We start from the raw sequence: 20,668 nt of genomic DNA on the forward strand, positions 1-20,668 counted from the left end.
TATTGATCAAGGCTTTCATGTGTAATATTTTGTTCTTTGAGTTGAAGTGGTATCTATATTTGCATAGCTCAAAGCTGCTTCTTTTCATACTGTGACAATGGTACTCCAATGTGTGTTTTCTGTTTGGCTACAACAGGGTTCATCTTCTGGAGCGTTCTCCATGGCTTTGCTCCGATGGTGTGGTTCTATCCTCTCAACCTGCTTGAAATCTCGGGCTATGAGGCTCTTGCGGTCGTGTGGTTTTCTCCGCTCTTGTGTGCCATACCTCCAGTCTTCTCAGCTCTCCAGACCAGGTTGGGGCTGTTTCTGCTGCGAGCAGTAGTCGTAGCCAGCGTCGCTTCATTCCAGGCACCCACGACCCTCCAGCGGTTGGTTGTCCTCACTGTTGGCAACTTTGCCCTGCCTTTACTGTGGTGTGCAACATGGTGGCATAAGACAACACAACAGAGGTATGTTGAGAACAGACACACACACACTCATATTGAACAGACATCATGCACATGAATTGGGTTGTCTGTCCAAGTGTATCTTCAGATCTTTTTTTCTATTTTTCTTTTTTCACTCTGAATGCACCCGTCAGCTATTCTTCAAATTTATTATGAGGATCTGTAATGACAGGACAGTTCAGCTATGAAATTATGGCGAAGTATTTAAAGTTATAAACCACAGCAAGCTCGTGCACAAAAGGTCAGGGTAAGATGCTCAAAAATGAAGTTAAATGCAAGTGCAGTTCATCTCATGCCATTGGTTTTGGTAAATTGGTGTGGTTTGACATCAGTTCAGTGACCATCCTTTGGGAAAATTGAAAAAGTGAACAAGGTCCACAAAATGAATAAACTCAAAGGTAAGCAATAGGTTAAGACAAAATTAATACAGATAGGTAGCAATGAGGTTTTATGATATCTGACACATGAATGTCGAAAATAAATTGTCATTCTGTGAAAAAAGAGTAGGTGATTAATCACTGTTCTTGCCCTACTTCCACAGAGTAATCTCGTTTTGGGGCTCCATGCTGGGCTTCCTAGCCCTCCTCGCCTCCAGGATCTGGTTTGTGTCCATTAACCCCACATGGAGTGACACCAGGAGCAACAACGTCATCATCAGCCTTGGAGTCGTAGCGATACTTGAGAGATACTTTGCAGGTGCCTCCTCTAGATCTGTCATTAAAGTCTGTATCTTGCCTTTAAGATTGATTCTTCATGTACAAGCTGCCACATTAAAGTATTTGCTGACATTCAGACTGGTTTTACAGCACCGTTATTGTGTGCCCAAATTGGCTGAAATTTTCTGTTTCTGCCTTGCATTGTCATCCTTTCAAACCAAATAACTCTTTCGGGCAACTTCCGTCTCTGTTGATTTTTTTTTTTGTTTTACCCACAATCATGTGGCTTGAATGTGAGAAATGATATGTTTGGCACTCAAGGGTTCATGCAAGAAGTTGTGCCTAATTCTACCCTACTAGGGAATTCTTTCTAGAAAATGTTTAACAAATACATGTAAGATGTCCTTTTCTTAAAGTTGCTGTTTACCTTTGGGAACAGTGATTTAAAAAATTTTCAAGATATGACATTTAATGCATATGTGTCGGTCTGTTGTACCACAAAACATCCTATCATATAAAATTTCGCAATAAAGCCTAAAATATAAGGAGATATCTGTATTTTTCTCAATAAACTGTAACTGTAGACGGTTTAGTCTGAAAGCATTTTTATTTTAATATTGTTCACATTTTGTATATTTAACAATACCGTGTACTGAACATCGATTTTACCGATTCAAATTTTTACAGTGGTTGTTTCTATTCCTAACTCACATTTTAGAACTATTTTAGAGCACTAATGCTGGGTTTCTGTTTCATCTGCAAATGGTAAATTATGCCTTTAAATGTTGTGATGTGTTTGTCTGTACCTTTTTATTTTTCCTGCTGGTCTGTAGCTGAATTTCCTAGTCCATCGCCAAAGCCAAATGAGACTACTGCTCCACACTGGAAGTCTGTGGGTCTTGGATTCGGTAGTTTGCTTTTTCTGACCCACTGGATCTTTGGAGAGGTTTCTGTTGTGAGCCGGTGGGCAGTTATTGGGCAGCCATTCTCGGGACCTCACCCTTTTCCCGCAGGGTAGGCTCAACTATGAGTGTTTTCATAAAACTGTAATTTTTTCTTTAGTTAACTTTAAAAAAAAATATAAAACATTATTCTATAAATAAGGACAACATTGACGTAATCCCAGCTTATGCCATTTCCAATTTCAAAGGGAGCTGGTGAATACTGTAAAACGAGGAATTTTCACATGCATTTTAATTTCGCGAATTTCGCGAGCGCCAAAATTCGCAAAATTAAAATGCACGCGAAAGCTTTTGTCTACACTACATGCATTGAATGCCAGTAGCAATTCACGAAAATTTCATGCCACAAAAAAGGCTGTCGGCTCCAATTCGCGAAAATTTCATGCCGCGAATATATCATGTTTTACAGTATTCGTTTTTCTCTTTCTTGCCATCATTCCTAGTCATGTAATGGCAGCAGATATTTTGAAAAAAAAAAAGAAGAAACAGTTGTGATTATGTGTTGCTAATTGCCTGTTAACCGACTTGTCCTGTTTAAATATTTCTTGAAATAAGGTGATGGTCCAGTATATTGCAATGCATTGTAGAGAATAATACATAGATATATGGGCATCTCTCATTTGCATATACAGTTGAACCTCTCGTATCCGGACAAGTCGGGACCGGGGCTCATTCGGATAAGGGATTTGGCCGGATACGGGAGACTCAATGCTTTGTACATGTACATATACATACACATGTACTGATGTAGCCTATTGTAGTACCACATGTAGTAATGTGTATACTGCAACCTTTTCATTGTTACACTCTGTAACAGACCCCAAAATAAAGGTTCGTGTTTGCAAGAATGAAATCATTTTCTTTTATAAATTCTTGGGATGATTTACCTAAGTAATTAACGCTATTAAGAAATGTATCAAGTATATGTAATTCATGTGTGTTTGTGTAGAAGTTCTCAAGGAGTTGAGAATCTCCCTTTCCTCCCGTTATTATAAAAAAAAATCACGGCGAGATTGCGTCCGTATAATAGAGAGATCCGGATAAAGGGAGGCCGGATAAGAGAGGTTCAACTGTATATGATAAATGCTCAAATCATTTGGTGATTTCTGTCAGAAATTGACCGTTGTTGTCACATTCTACTTGTGAATTTGCCGCAGTGCTGCAGTGTTTCTTGAGGTCATCACTGGCCTGCTGCTATCCACCAAACTAGACATGGTCACAAACTTCCTCTGGATCTGGTTCATTGGAGGGCACACAGCCTTGGGGCTGTACTACTTTTCAGGCAAGCATCATCATTATTGTAACTCTCGGGCCACCGACTGGTCCCCCACTCCTTCCTACAATTCTTTGTGCCTATTTTCTTGTGAGTCTGTAGAACAGATGGGATGTAAAAGTATTGTGATTAAAGAAATAACAATTTTCCCTTAGCATCTTTTGTGTTGCATCAGGCAAATTTCTGTTAAATTGGGTGGCACATGATTTATGTGGCAGATATTTACCTAGCAATGTTTTGCATATATGCATATTCTAAAAGCTGGCTGTATGCAAGCATGACATGTAAGAATGAGTGGCATGTGATAGTAACTAATCACAAGCATCAGGAAAGGAGACATTTTAAAATTGTCATTTTGTTACAGATTTGATTCGGCAAGTGATATATTGCAAGATATTCCGTGTGGTTTAATATTTAAGCACACAATGAGTGAGTGCAATATGATTGCAGCCAGTCTCATGGGCAGCTGGATTGTTCCTCCCTCCAGGTTTCTTTTCCTTTGCCTGCGGCCTCCTCTTAAGCCTCTTCATCATGTCTGCCTGGCCTGAGATGAGTGACCGGCTGACCAGCTGCCCTCCCTTCAAGACGCTGACCATGGCCATGGGCACCTACCTGGTGGAGATGCTGTTCTTGGTCTGGACAGTGGCCTTTAACTTTGTACCTGGAGGCTATCTCACCAGGTATTATTGACAACATTTGATACAGACAACTCCAGCCTCAAGAAGTATGGATGTTGATAAATTCCCAGCGTCATGAACAATATTTTCTGGCTCATGAACAGGAGGAAAATGATAAAAAAATGATGGTCTATTGCAAGATTGTTACCAAAAAAAAAAAATAAAGTGCAATGTTGTAAAATGCCAATGACCTTGATAAAAGCTCAAATTCAATTGCTGTAGCAGTGACGATAGCATTGGTGGTTACATTGCATTCTTCAAATGGTACGTTTGTTTTTTTCAAACCTTGTGCTTCCAATGATCTTCTGATGCAAGTGTAACCTTTTTCTTTTTGATGCCTCTGCAATGAAGTGTTGTTCTTCCTTAGGATTCAGTTAGAATCACAAATAGAAAAATTAGGTAATATATTCTGGACACACACGTTATGCAGTTGTTTCTCTCGCCTTTATTCACAGGGAACAGAGCGTCATCCTCCTTGTGTTCTGTGTCTTCACTGTGGGCAATGTCTTGAGGAAAGGTTCCCCCCGAAACCCTGAAGAGAAGGACAGCACTCATCTAGGTTTCACCAATCTGGATGGGACGGGTTGCTACCAGGCATTTGCTGATGTAAAGATTTGTGAGTGATGTTCAAATCGCCAGGAGTCACCAACTGTGAACCATCCTTTCATATGAAATTTGACTGACAAAATATTTACTGTATAAGTTATTTATATGAAAATCAATATGTATATCAGATATGTAAAGGCTGATTATGTTCATGTATGGCCAATATCCTTCTGGCACACTGTATAGTATCTTGGTATGTGATAAAGGTTTTAAATTGCCATGCAAGGTAGAAGACTACAGAATAACCTGGTGGATAAAATGTTCTTATCAGGCATGATATTTTGTAGATTGAAATCTAATTTCAGATTTTTTTTCCTCAAGTCTACACACATTTTGCTTTTTCCATGGATCAAAATCACCTGAAAATGTTGATTTCTGATTTTTTTCAACAAACCTCAATATCATCCCTGTCTTATGCAAAGAGATGATTACATCTATTTATTATATCTTTCTCCTTTTTTTAAGTACAAGTTCATTTTTTTTTTTTTTTTTTTGGGGGGGGGGGGGGAAGGTGATATATGGTTATCAATGTATAAATCTTAAATTTGACTAAAAAATGACTTTGTCAGCCCCCATGGTTTGTAAAAATGTGCGATACAAAGTACTGACGTTGGGCATTATTGCTGTTACTTTGCAGTGGTCATCCTGATAGCTATAGTTGGAATTGTGGGGTTTGCAGTCCGCCTTCCCGTTCACACCAGGATGGGACTGAAGAAGTTTGAGCAAAAGCAGTTCACCAGCGCAATTTGGACGGCACACTTCATGTACGACAACGATGGCTGGCCCAGCTATGAGAGAGCAGCACAACTCCTGGAAGATACAGGTTTGATATCAGGATGAGAGAGAGAGGAAGGGAGGAATATATTTTTTAACAGTCATTGTATTTCTTTCTTTTTTTTTGGGGGGGGGGGAAATACCTACTTTAAGTGAGAGCATTTTACTTTGCGAAGGCTTCTTGATGTTATGCAGTATTTAGTACCTTGGTTTACTGACTAAAAATCTGCCATTTTGTGTGTGTGTGTGTGTGGGTTTTTTTAAAGTGCTTCAATGTGGGTTATCAATTGCTACATTTTGATCACCATGATAGCAGTGTGTAAGCACACATACAATGTATTATTAAGAAAATGAGGTGAAGCTACACAACGCTGAAACTCCGTGGTATTACGGCACTCTCTTGCGGCATCCTGTTGAAGTTAACTTTCAGAAAACATAGGATGAAATCAAGCACCTGCCATACCCTTTGACCAGCACTGCATCGAAAATGACATTACTTGTACTGGATACACCATACATTTTTAAACTGAGTGTAATTTTTCGCGAATTGGGACTTGGCGACAATTTTGTGAGTAGTTAAATTTGCTATAATGAAGTAATGGAGTCAAAAGGGGCCTGAGCTTTCGATCCTAGCAGAATCTGTGTCAGAGGCAAAATGACAAACAGGCAGGGAAAGCAATCACATATAAGGACTTCACACAACAAGAACAGTCAGGGACAGGCTAGGGACACAGAACAAAGAAAACAAAAGTGAAAGGTTGGTGGTCATGGGCAAGGAGCCCAACAGGTAAAGGGAGGGGGATTAGAGCAGGAGGGTGGACAGACAAAAGGCAGAGGAGGGTCAGTGAAGATCCCAAGGACCAAGGGGGGCAACCTTTGAAGGATAAGGATGAATAGGGAGGCAACATCAAACAAGATGAGGAGCAACAGAGGGATAAAGAAAGGAAAAGAGTGAAATAGCAACAGCCAGTGGGGGGGGGGGGGGGGGGGGGGGGGGGAGGCTGAGCAAGCAGCAAGCCCTAATAAGGTGTACCAAGAGGAGGCAACAAAATAACAGTCGTGTCAAGATCAGAGTTGATATTTTCGTGTGGTGTTAGATTTGTGAATATCACCAAACTTGCAAAATTCATGAAAATGAAAATCTTGCGAAATAAATGGCATGTACAGTAATTGCATGCCTAACTTTGTATTGAACAACTGTTTGTGCTGATTAGATACACACTTTCCTTTCATCATGTTGTGCTTCATTGCTGATGTTATCATGAATGTTATTGACATTATTTCATTGCGTAAATAGTTGTACATGCGACCTTGGAATCCTTTATCATTTTGAATTATCATCATATAAAAGTTGCATGATTGTGTCATAACAAAGAGTGGAGGGAGTGTGATGGTTTCTGTGCTGGCCTACCAATATACCCGTCCTGAAAGATTCTGTTTCTGCTTTATACAGTAACTATCCGTGCTCATGCCTCCGCTCATTCTTCCCTGATCTTTTGTGATTCTTCCAACACAGGAGCAGATGTAATCGCACTACTCGAGGCAGACGCCTCCAAACCATTCTTAGGTCATAATGATATAAGCATGTGGCTGGGGGAAAGACTAAACATGTATGATGACTTTGGACCTGCCACCAAGAAACACACCTGGGGGTCAGTATGAATGGAAAAAAAAAAAAAAAAGTTTCATTTAAATACCCGAACATCAAATGTATAGTTCCAGCATTTCCATATAAATATAACTATAGTACATGTGTGTATGTCTTGATATATTGAGTTCTTCAGATTCAAGTAATCCTCTCCAAAAAGGCACTAAAGTACTATTGAAATGTCACATGGAAGATTACTATTGCTGTGAAAAACACACACATTTTATATGTATATATATATTTTTTTTTCTTTTCTTAACGTAGCTTCAAAGAATGGATATTCACGCAACCTCCATGGGTTTACATTACTGACAGATGCAAGAACAGTATGCAGCATGTTTGTTGATAGCCATGTATGGTCACCATACCATTTACCATGACCAAAGGGCTCACAATGGAGTCATCAATTTGGCAATACCATAAGCTCTGAGTGTGGAGTGCTCATGACTAGATTCACAAGAAAACTTGGCTAATAGTCCTAGGGTTTGGTTTATGATCTATTGACTATGAATTCTAGATAATGATTTTTTTCTCTCTCTTTCTCTTTCTTCCCCCCCCCCCTTTTTTTTTGTCTCTGAGTAGAAGTTTGATCTTGTCTCGTTTCCCCTTCGTGAAGTCAGAACACCATCTCCTCCCCTCCCCCCATGGGGAACTCGCCCCCGGAGTCAGCGCCACAGTCAACATCTCGGGCACCCTGGTGGATTTCGTTGTCACCCACATGGGGAACGATGACGACGACCTGGATCGGAAGGAGCAGACGACCTACATTGCAAACATCACCAGGAAAAGGTAGGCATCATGCATGGCGAAGTCAAGTGCAAAAAGTCTGTGTTGTTTTGGTGCATTTAGTTGTTTTTTCCGTGAATGATTTATTACAGTAGACTCCTGTTATATTGAAGTCTTCAGGACCAGGCAGTTTTCTTTCGTTGTATCAAAATTTTGTTATAATCGAACAAATAAACAGTAAGAATACATAAAGTAGATAATGTTGTGGCCTGAATTTTCACTTCGTTATAAGAGGAATTTCGTTAATGGGAGTGCACTGTATTTTGATTTCTGCATTTAGCACCTGACTGTTTAGCCCATGCACTGCTTGCTCTTCTCTGTTGCAGTAATCCCTCCTAGAAGAGCTGCAAAGATAGCCTAGAGCTGACCTCTGTGGAGGAATGAACATTAAACTGAATTACAAAATTTGTAGTAATTGAAGAGGCTTCAATCTGTAGTCTAACAGAGCAAGAAAGCTCAACCCATGACATATTTTGCAAATGTTTGATATTTCCCTACTTAATAAATCCCTCTCCTGTATAGACAACAGAAGAAACCCTAAAATTGAGATTCTTCTGTTTTCTTTCCAGTAAAAACCCAGTTGTTTTCATGGGTTACGTGACATCAAAACCAGAAAGCAGAGACTACAAAAAACTGACAACATTTGGCAAATTGAAGGTAAGTGAAAAGGCTAGTAAGCAGTTTTCATAGTGCATTATTGTAAAACGAGTCTGTCAATCTGTATTTTTACCTGTTCTATAATAAGTGGTACGTTGGATGATATTTGTTGGCTCGTATATTCAACTCCAGTTGTACTCGAAAACATATATCCTATTTTCATGCTCGCTTAATGTGGAAAGTTCTGTTGCATAGTATGTGCACAGTTTGTGTTTGTACCGACTACCAAAATCTTGTAGGTATGTTTTTGCGGTGCCAGTGTCTTGTAGAAATGTGTTTCTGTAGTGTATTACATGAGAATGTTTGACACTGCATGTAGGGTATGTTTAACACGTATGGTGAAGCAACAAGTGTTTTGTTAGAAATCACAAGTTCAAGCAATGTCTCAAAAAAATGTCTTGAAAAGCACATAAGTCCTCTCTATAGTTAGAAGTTACAACCAGCCTCTGTAAGTCACACTTAGTTTGAGAGATGAAAAATGCTTTAATTACAACAAAACACAAGACACTGTTCACTTTTCCACATACAACAACTCCATTGGCATCAACAGTTTCTGTGTGCATGTAATTTGACCAAATTACAGACACTTTAAGTCATGGACCCAGTTTGCCAATTTCCATTCTCTGTGATCGCGATTGTGCCATAATTTCAGCAAAACTTGGTGAGCCTGTATGACAATTTTCTCGGGGCTGTATGTTGGTTGCTGTTCACCCATTTCCAGTAAAATTTGGATTTGATGTATATGTAGCTGAGACGATATAGAGTATTGCTTTTATTTTTTTGTCAAATGCCAACATCCTGGTGAAATTTTTAGTTTGAAAGAGGATTTGCAAATCGATCCAGGCCATTTTTTAGTTTAATATTGGGTAAAGCCATATGATTTAGTGCCACATGTTTGTGTGGGAGGGAGGGAGAGATAAATAAGTTCATCATCCATAGGAAAATGTTGCCAAAAAGTGAAGTACCGTCATCCTGGTAACGCATCGTACTAGTATGTCAAAAGAGAAGGAATAAGCAATTTGGTGAAAGTTGATGTTTGAGGCTATGAAGTTGAGAAATAGCTGCTGTTTCACCAAATGTACAGAGAAAAGCTGAGAAGGTAGTCCAGTGAGGATGCATTGCTGAAATGTGTCTCTCACAAAATAGAATCAAATCACGCTATTGCCGCTATATATTAATTGTAGAAATGCAAGTTCCTTAACCCTATTCTAACTGGGCTATTTGAGACCAAGTTTTTACTTGACCCCCCCCCCCCCCCCCCCCTTCAGATCTCAGCCACCAATCACGCGATCGCCGCGAAATTTTGCCTGCACATAGAGCTGGATGACAACTACAAGATTATATGGTCACACAATAGAAAAAATTTGATTTTATATTTTTCAATGAATTAATTATGCAAATTTACGTATGAAATCATATTTTCACCTATAACTCCATTAAAAAGATTAAAGGATTGCTAAATTTTTGTGTCAGAGTTCCTCGAGACACATCGAACAACTTTCTTGTAAAAAAATAGCGCAATCAAAATGAGTTTCTTTTGTTTTTTATTGTTTTGCTAATTTCTTATTTATTTTACTGTTTTTTTGACCTTTTGTTTTTTTGTAGTTTTTTTGCCAAAATTTGTTGCAGGCACTTTTTCAAGCTTATCTACATTAGAATTGATTAATTTCAATGGTTAAAAGTTGAAATAAACTAATTTATATAAAACAAAAAAACACAATTTGCATTGGATTTGCCCATGAAATCATGAATTTGAGCTGTTTTCGGGTAGACATGCATATGCAAAACATTGCGTAACTTCAGAACGGTGTACCCGGACGTCACAAATTTGGTCTCAAAATATGCGGGAGACTTCAATGAAAAAAGTCATGAAACGACGAGGCAAAATCTTTGCGCGTTGCGGAATCGGGGCTCGAAATGTCGAGGGGGGCGGGCAATTTGACCCCCCCCCCCCATTAGAATAGGGTTAAACATTCCTTTACTGGTGTATAAACATCGCCATATATCATATCTGCTGTAAAAGTCTACAACGTGTCTGAACTGTTGTGCACTGGTAGAATACCCAGGCTTGGCAACAAAAAGAAAAATGTAATGTGCCAAGAAACGTCGGGGGTGCTTGTACTCATAAACACATTGAGCATACAATGTACATATTCATCATGTATTTGTATAAACTTAATCATTACAGGTGCTAGGCAAGGTCATGCAAATACAGTGACTGTGACTTCAACTACAAAATCATTGACATGTACACTGTACATGCTAAAAGTCTAATAAACAGTAACTACCAGTAATGTGCTGTTACCGTGAGAACATACATTCTGCTTCTCATCGAAATTATATTTGCACAACTACACATCATGATCACATATGCCACAAAATTGCTACAGAAACACCGAAGGGGTAGGTCAGTCCACAAGATTTTGTATGAAAAAGTCATGCTGCCTTGGCGACATATTTCTTGACACTCAAAGAAAGTGTCTTACACCACACAGTGTGTCGATATTTTCCTCTTCTGTGTCATTTGATTTTGAATATAACCAGACAGGTTGAACATTTAGTGAAAACATTTGTTTCAACCATCTTTCTACCAACCAAGCTACCACCTAATGAAACACTGCCAATTACAATTAGATATATTCTGACATAGGTGTGACTAATACATTATATGCTGACTATACAGTTGTTCTCTGATGGTGGATTATCTATCAGATTGACCATACAAACAGTGATGCATGGATTGCATTTGTTTGGAAAATGGAAAATCAGTGGTGAATAAGTTTGTGGCCCAACTTTTAATTTGATTTCTGTGTTTTGTGCTAGTAAGATCAAGATATAGCGATCTTAGAAGCTGGATTTAGTTTCTTTCATTCAGAGTATCTATCATGTCTTTGTTGAGTATGTACTGTACAATGTATGTTTGTTGTAGTGTTTGCATGGTATTCAAAATGTTGAACATTGCATTAGTTGATTTGCTGTTTTTTTATTTGTACAGGATGATGTGTGATAAAACTGAATGAGAAACGAAAGTAAAATAACATGCTAAAGAGAGGAAGAGGTTTTAATGTAAACCATGATTCAAATCCCTTACAGTATGATTTATGTAGAAGAAAGGCAATGCAAATGTTTTCGTATAAATTCAAATTCATGCAGCCATACTGTTGCATTGTATATGCATAGCATTTCACGTTACACATTCAGCAAGTTGACTTATTGCTGAATGGAAACACAAGATTATTATCACAGAAACTGGTGGGGATGATTTTCTCATGTATGATGCTTAGGCCCTTGATGTCAGGCAAGAAGATCCACAGGATGGCCCAGCTGAAGCGGTAACAGTCCCAAGGATTTGCAGGATCCTGCATCATCCTTTCATTTTTATTTTATTTCATTTTTTAAATCAAATCCTTCCTCCTTTCCTAACACCCTCCTAACACCCTCCTCCTCATGCACTTTCAATTCTCCACCAGTGAGGAGTGAATTCCACAGTTGTGGGTGCACGTCAGGAGCTAGACACCCACGAGTCTTACAATGCACAAGTTATACAGCTCATGAGACATGCAGCCCATGAGCTAGACTCTAAGTGAAAAAGGCCCACGAGTTCGACATCAAGTACAATAGGCCCATGCGCTATACGGTCTACGAGCTTGACGCTAGGCAAACAAGGCCCAAGAGCTAGACACTAGGCAAAAATGGCCCATGATCTTGGTATTCCATGGGCTTCATTTATGTATTATCGGACTTGTAGAGCTTATTTGCCTAATATCTAGCTCTTGGGCCTGTTTTACTCTGTGTCGAGTTGGTGGACGGTATAGCTCGTTGACCGTTTTTCAATGTCTAGCTCATGGGCCGTATGACTTGTGGGTGTCTAGCTGATGAGATGATCCCACTCTGTCAGCCTTCTATTTTACCTCAGGGTTTTTCTTGTTATACATTTTACCAAGCACTTGAAAAAGAGGGTATCTGATGAAGGACTTCCTATTAACACTGCTTGATCATCCACTAATTACATCCCAGGCTATTGTTTTATTTTGGGAATTTTTCATACATTATCTCATAGTACTGAAACTGGACATTTTTATTTTTTTCATTGAAATGTGAGATGATACATGATAGGTAGTGCGCAGGTGGCATAAGAAATCATTAGATTGTCATAAGAAATCATTAGATTGTCGTCAGACTCTTAGCAATAGTTGTAAAACAACCTGATTTAAAGTAGTTTTCATATGAAATTGTACTAGGGACTAATCTTTTGTCACTTGTGTTGTTTTTGTAGTTATGTAGCACCATCTGCAATTTCCTCGTGGAACTGACTGAGTTCATTTGATTTTCGCCTGCTGTTCAGAACTAATTCATGTGTGTCGTGCCATTAGTTTGTTTGATACCTTAACATTTTCATTTCACACTAATAATGCATGAACTTTTCTCTCAAAGTATGGTGGTTTAGATATTCATCCAAGCTGTATTTTCCAAGTCTGTGCATGGCCATTCTTTCATGAATGCTCAACTCAGTAATGTTTGATTATTAGTATTGCTGAAAGGATATTTCACATCCAGAAAAGTTTCATATCCAGACAAGTTTTTTTTTTTTTTGGTATACATTATGTGTTTGTCTCATATTTGGTGTGAGAAGACTGGTATTCAGCTGTTTCAAAGCCCACCCAATTAAAACACTGTGCCACACACCTGTTGTAAGTTGGCTGTGTGGTTTGGGCTTTGGTATATGTCAGTTTGTAGATATCTAACATTATTTTCTGCTCTAGTTTGACTTTCTTTTTTTGGAACAGGCACCCTCTGTAATTGCCAGATTTTGCTTTCCTCAAATTCATAAATGCATGGTTTACTCAGGGCTTCCCACCTCCCTGGTTTACTGGTATATCTAACCCCTCATCATACAAAATTTTGCTTTTATTATTTGTTTCTTTCTGTTTACCTGTCTTTCTTGTAGCATGATTATTTTTCAAGATTTTGTTAGTGCAGTGAATTTATTTGAGTGGTACAAAGTACTCTGTGTGTGTGTGTGTGTTTTTTTTTTTTTGTGCCTTCTTACCATATAACCAATTCAGAAATTGAATTTTATGATGTGCACTTTTTCAGGCTTTTCAAGCTTAATTATCCTGCTCCTATGCCCTGTATCCCAAATATTTGACTTGACTTCTTCTACCCTTCCATGTATTTCAACTAACTTTATGTATACTTTCTTTGTCATTTTCTTCCCCATCTTTGCTTGTTTTACTTATCTTATGCATGCATGTGTGATATGTTATGTACTTGACTGAGAATGTGACTCTCTTCATTACATCAATAATAAAATATGAATAACGATAGTAAAGTATTCAAAAAATAAATAAAAGAAAACCAAAACATCAAAAGGCAGATTTTTTTTTTATCAACATGGGTTTGCCTCTATCTACCGTAGATATGGTGATATTTAAGATGTTTCAATTGCTTGTATATCAAAGAAAAGCAAATAATCACAATTTGGGGTTATGTCACATGTGCTGTAGTATGTAGTGCCCCCTCTAACCTTCTTTTCAAACACGTTTTACTTATGGCCCATATATTCTGCCTCCAAATCCCAACTTCTTTTCCTTGTGCTGCATGCCACTTCTTTTAATAATGTCATGTCTTTCTGCATTGTCAGCTTTAAGTCTGACCCAATATTTTTCATGCACTGTTATCCAAGAAACACTTGATGTGATAATGCCTTATGGATTGAGGTTACAGCATGTGTCATACGCTTAACGAATATTGAGTTAATATATTCAGTGGAACTAACAAATTTGTCCTATACATATTCCCACCCAATCCTAATTCCTTCTTTGATGCATGTGTGTAAATATATGTACAGTAGTATAATATGGATGTATTCAATGTTGATAACAGGCTTTGATTAATATTCAATCACTACTTGACAATTATTTGCCATCACTAAATGATTTTGATAATTTCTTTTAGGATATTTAATAAAATGTGAAACTCAAGTATACGTGTGGATTGAGTGAATGCAGCGCTATTAGCAAAACACATCAGTGATAGTTTGACAGAAGTTGCACTATCCTTTTAAAAGTTGTGTAGTTTTTAAATTTCTGTGCAGCCATCACTGGATGTGAGGACTACTACATTTTGTGACATCACATATAGAAAACAATGTTTAGAAAATATGAAAAGATTTCCACAAAATTTCATTTAAAAAAAAGGAAATTATAAATTCCTTTGATTTGTTACTGTCAAAATATGTTGAGGTACTCCCCTTGCTCTCTCAGAGAGGTAAGTCAAGTGCTCTTTCATTATGCTATAAAAGTGAAAATATGTCGATTTTTTTTTCCTCAGGTTATAGTTTCTTTAAATTATTTTCCATATATGATGTCACAAAGGGTTGTAGTCTTTTCATCCAGCTACAGCAGCACCTAAACTTTTAAATTCATATATTTTGATGGATTGTCCAATTGTCCTCAACCTTTCACTGATACTAATGTTGCTGCATTTCCTCAATTCACATATGTATAATATTACACACATTTATAATTTTATATGTGACCGTGCACCTCAAAACGAACATAAAGTCGCACACACTGATTTTGCGTGAGGACTGAAAATAAGTGAAACAGGTCAACCTAGCCGAACTTGACTTTTTCATATTTTCTGAAAGAGCGGGTCTTCTTTTACATTATGCTAAAATTTGGTATCATAAAACGGGCAGGAAAGTGTGTTTTTTTAGCAGTTTATCTCAAACATTTTTGGTAGAATAGTGTGGTTATGTGTGTCTTTAGAATCCTTTTTTCATTTCTGAAAAACCTTGTCCACACTCTTCACTTTCAACACTAGTAACTTTTGAAAGGATAGTGCTACTGCTTTGAAAGTTGGCATTGATTATGGACAGAATGTGTTAATGAGGCATGCTCAATTTCAGTTCAATCTGATAATCCCTTCATTGTTGTTACTCTGGTGGTTTACTTCCTGTTTTTTTGTCCCATTCATCGCACAGCCAGCACGGTTTAGTAAAGATTAAGCGCTTGAATAGACACTGTACTTCAGAGCCTCTTTTCTCAGTTCACACTTTTGCTGAGTTTGTGCTTTCTTTCCAATATTTAGATAGGTTAGGAGAGTCCATTTGATTTGAGTTATACATCATTTTAAAGCTTAAAGTCTGCTCTTTCAGAATATGGACTTAACTAAAAATTCATGTCTGGCGACTTTTTGTTTGTTTTGAGGTGCACTGTCACATATTATATATCTGATATTAGGGTTTAATTTTCATTTAAAGCCTGCATAAGGTAGGGAAAAAAGATATGCACATGTATGTGATATATCTGTTTCAATTTTATTATCTGCTGAAAAGTCAGAATTATCCACCTTCTTCTGTTCATATACAATGTTGTCCTTATCAAAGGGTTGATGAATATGATACCAACCTGGCCAATGTTTGAGCAAAACCAAATGTCAGGGTCAAATATTGCCCTGTACTACACATAACTTTCAGGGGCAAATTATTGTAGCATGATTTCGTAAGGGTGGTTCACAACAACAGAAATTCTCCAAAACAAGTAAGCTAGTCAGTGGTAACAAGTCAATTGCAGCCAACTATTGGTATTTGTATCAAAAATATTGTTATAGCAGAACTGGTTGCTGCTGAATGCAAAATGAGTTATGTTTAGAATATTTCCATGAATATTTTCAAGCATGCAAGGCTGCTTGATACCTCACTCAGGAGAAAAATTCATCCTTTTTCTAATTTGGAATCAGAAAGATGTTACTGAGGTGTATCTGAGGATCTCTAGAATAATTGCAGACAAATACTGTATACGCTATATATTTCGCGGGGGTTTTATTTTCGCGAATTCCGCGAGTTGGGAGCTATTTGCGAAATTAACAACACGCGAAAATATTACCTTCCAAAATGAATCCCTTGCCTTGATGATACGAACATTTCAGTACTAGTATACCATGTCACGGCTTACCGAACAGACCATACTGGCTAAGCTTGTTTACGCACGTCCACGTCTACTTACGAATTCTGTAGAGAGCCAATCCATTATCGCAAGGGGACCACTCATCAGAAATCTAGCGCGATGGACTTAACCACTTCAAAAATGTTGAATTCTAACTTACTAGTTCGCAGAGTTTGGCAAGTCTTTTTCATGCAGTGTATAACTAGTATCATTCTTCTTTGCTAGTAAGTTGAAAATTCACTCTTTCTTTGCCACTTCATATTTTCTCTGGTCCCCCAATCGCGAATTTAACCACTCGCGAAAATGTGTGACAGCGACAATTCGCGAAAATCTATGTACGCGAAAATTATAGCGTATACAGTACAGCGATTTGAACCTATTTGTGTTTAAACAAATTGTTAGTTAATGTTTCATCGAGGACATTTCCTAGAAATGAAAACAATTATTTCATCTCACTTCTCCATCGGAGAAATCCATATTATCTTGAAAAATTGGGGGGGAAAAAATCAAAAATTCCAGTAAGCATATTCATTCTCAGACATTTTTTGTCATACCGATGTATTGATTTAAGAATTTTAACAGCTCATCATGTCATTCATACCACAGGACATTGACAGTACAGATCAAGACAGGTTCTGTGAATACATCATGTACAGAGGGCTTAGAAGGCAAGTATTTCTCGCACAATGTTGATGAAGGCTTTAGAAGAGAGAGGATTTACGCTGTAGCAATGACCTGTTATGATTAACGACTTGCAAATATACAGCACTTGTATAAGCTACTGTGTCACATTGACAAGTAATTACCTTGAATATCCACACTGCTCATCATTTCCCACAGAGTCAATACTGAACACTTTTGATATCTCTAGCGATGCATCAGGAGAATTGGTTATTCGTATCAGAAAAGTTTATCATTCATGGTATACTGTTTCTTTCTTTGCGTACTTTATTGTAGACTTGGCTTTGCCAGAATTGTTCATGGAGGTCTGAATGACACAGTGTATTAACTATCACATTGACAAGTAATTACCTTGTATGTCCACACTGTTCATTACTGTCTCTCTGTTTCAGTACTGCAGATTTTATATATCTCTAGCAGTCCACCAGGAGAATTGTGAATTCCTATCGGAAAAGTAAATTATACATGGTATACATTTTCTGTCTTTGCATACTTCACCACAGACTTGGCTTTGCCAGGATTACTCATGGAGGTCTGAGCGATACGGAGGTTCAGGTGGCCAAGTTTGAGATTCCTGACTCCAAGAAGTTCGAGGACAACGACATGGTCGTCACAAGCAAGAGTGCGGTGGACCGAAGCGTGCGATTCTCAGAGAAGTGAGTGGAATGACCCAGCATTTGGGTGAAATCAACAACTGTTGAATCAGATCAGCAGCATTCAAGGGGGATGGGGGCTTGGGGGCTGGGAGGGGGAGGGGTGGAGGGGGGTAAACACTGTGTCCCATTTTTGAAAAGGCAATGACATTGATACATGTTTGTAGAAACTCGGCCATACATCTGGGCCCTGTTGCATAAATGTTGAGATCACACATATGTCCGAAAATCAGACGTAAGTTCCTGGATACTCAATTCTAATTGGCTGATACCGAACTTGCATTTGATTTTTTACTTGTGTTTGATTGCTTCTTTTTATGCAACAGGGCCTTGGACACACAGGCTCAAATCAAAGTAGCCAAATCATGCGAGCATGTAATTTTAGGTGAATTTCATGGTAAAAGTTAGCCTGAGCAAAATAAAACATTGACATTAAGATGTGCAATTTACTCCAGAGCCATGATGCCATGTGTTTCTTGCACATTCCACCTGTAAGGTAAACATCAAAATCATAAGGACCAGTTGATACCAGTGATTCTAGGGTAACAGGAAGTCAGTTCAGCTTGTTTAGATGAGAGAAGTAGCCTACGTGGTGTTCGCTTGATGATTATGTATTGTTGTGATGGTTTTGTGATGTGGTTTTGATTCAAGGTGGGTATCACCAATGAGGTATGATTTTGTTGCACATTTACTCGTGAACCCCATTTGACAATGCATAAAGAAATGCAATGAATAAATGTGAATAAATTTGTAAGAAGTCTTTTCCATTGTTGCATTGTCCCGCATTACTGCCATTTGAGTCTTGAATTTTGGTACAACTTTCATGTTTTTATATATATTCTCATTTTCTGTCATTGTCAGATTCGGTGAATTCAAAAAGGGACATGGAAGTAGCGACTACCATCACTACCACATGAGCACACCTAAGTACTTTGTCAGCAAGTCACGGCAATGATAGCACTACTGCTCCTTGATTATTATTTTTTTTTTTTTGTAAGAAGACCACTGCACAAAAACGGAGGTTGGCACAGAAGAGTGATACTGACCGAACAAAAACCAGAATTTCAGCACCCCTTCTTGCTGCAAAGCCTAGAAAGATGTTCATGGAAATCAAGAAATTTCTGGCCAGTATTCACAAAGGTAATGTAAGTCTGGTCCGTGGATTATGCAAGCCTCGATCGCGAAAAACATGTTTGACACTTCATGTATACCAACACACACCCAATAATAAATGCACAATGACATCTGAATGGGCAAGGTGCGCCTATTTTGCACTCATTTCAATCCATGGACTCAATTATAACCTTGGATTGAATTTTATGATTTCCTTTGTGAATTCCCGGCAGTAGGAGCGTGTTTGTCATGGCCTTCCAAGGCCTGTTGATAGGTAAGAGCAGATGAAATGTGTGGATGGTGCATGTTGTCGTGGAGAACTTGTCTTCCTCTGTACTTTATGGTACCAAATTGACACAGCATCTGTATGTCAAAGGATGTGATGTTCAAAGTTATCAAATATCACTGCCATTGGCAATTCATCTGCATTCTTTGTCAGCAGCTGTTTATGGCAGCAGCCTTGAGGAGGTTGAATGTCGGTGATCCTTAATGCTCAAATTAATGTGCACTTTAATGGTTTGTATGTTTTTGATGATTACATTCAACTCACTGACTTTTCTTGATTGCAATGCAGATGGGCCACACATAACAGGTAGCAAGATCAAAAGGTCCAAATATGATGCTAACAAGCATATATGCACATTTTACAGTACACTGTTAAAGCAAAGTAAAAGTAAGGGTAATCAGTGAACTTTGGTAGACTTTAAGTAGATATCACAATCTTTCTGTTCATGGTTTTTCTCTTCTTTTCTCTTTGGCTTGCCACGCCAATTGACATTGCTGGAAGATAATGCTTCGAATCAATTGCTGGAATATGATTTGCTGGATGAAATAGGTAGATTAATCAAATGACAAATTATGCCTCATACGTACCCCTTTGTGATGAAATTGTAGTAGAATAAGATGATAATCATGTCGGATATACCTGTAGAGTAATGTATAGAAGTTTCCCATAAGTATGTTTGGTAAGTCAAGAACAACGAGAAAGGTTTTCTCAATCATGTTTTGTATTATCTTGTAGTTACGTGTAATGTTGTATGCCTATTTATATCAGATAATTGGGTAAAATCCTTGTCACCTTTGTGGTAAAGTTTTTGAAAAAATTTGCACAGTCAGCGTACTCAAGCATTAAAGTTGATGTGGAAGAAGTGACTCTTCTAAATATCTCGAGACTACTAGCGAAGACTTGATACTGAAATTTGACATGGCTTGTCACTCTTGAGTGTTCCAATATGACTGACATGGGAAGGAAGAGAATCTTATGCTGACATAATCAGAAGCATGTGGCGTGTCTGCAAGAGGTACAGCTGGAGTAATTATGATGAAAGATGATTTGTATATATTTGCAGGATATATTGGCCAAGGCTACATTGCATAGCAGAAAAATTTCAGCCCTTCAAGTTAGAGGTAACTACAGTAATTGACAATGATAGCAGCTACTGTGGCAACACTAGTACATGCTGATTGTCATTGTACTTGTGCTGTGCTAGTTGATGCAGTTGCAGAGTGCTATGCAAGTACTCTAAGTCTTTTCTGCAACATAAACTTGGGACTATCAGCATTATATTCGAAGACACTCTACATAATCCCTTTTTTTAAAGCTGATACGCAACTTGCTTGTGTCTGAACATAAATGATGTAGCAGTAATGTGTAACCAAGTGCACAGCCCCTTTTCACATGTGTCTTGTATGGACAACATCATCGTGTAAATTTAATGTGATTAGAAGTAGACAGTGGACCTGTTCAGTATTAAACAGATAACAGGCAGTTAATAAGTGTACAT

The 20,668-nt window shown here is 38.1% G+C and overlaps 1 protein-coding gene across 1 annotated transcript; it reads left to right on the forward strand.

Moving 5' to 3' along the window:
• Window positions 1–136: 136 nt before the first annotated feature.
• LOC139718539 (PGAP2-interacting protein-like) lies at window positions 137–18,726 on the forward strand (the record flags this gene model as incomplete). The annotated part of the gene is made up of 13 exons (XM_071630009.1): window positions 137–449; window positions 988–1,142; window positions 1,936–2,116; window positions 3,222–3,346; window positions 3,825–4,017; window positions 4,470–4,630; window positions 5,258–5,443; window positions 6,911–7,046; window positions 7,625–7,831; window positions 8,398–8,485; window positions 17,044–17,105; window positions 17,622–17,774; window positions 18,633–18,726. Coding segments are annotated over 13 exons (2,054 nt in total), but the record flags the coding sequence as incomplete, so codon positions are not given.
• Between the last annotated feature and the right edge of the window lie 1,942 nt (window positions 18,727–20,668).

Source organism: Diadema antillarum, unplaced genomic scaffold (assembly GCF_040938485.1).
Source record: "Diadema antillarum isolate AM-2024a unplaced genomic scaffold, OU_Dant_1.0 scf00000096, whole genome shotgun sequence".
Taxonomy (NCBI): Eukaryota; Metazoa; Echinodermata; class Echinoidea; order Diadematoida; family Diadematidae; genus Diadema; species Diadema antillarum.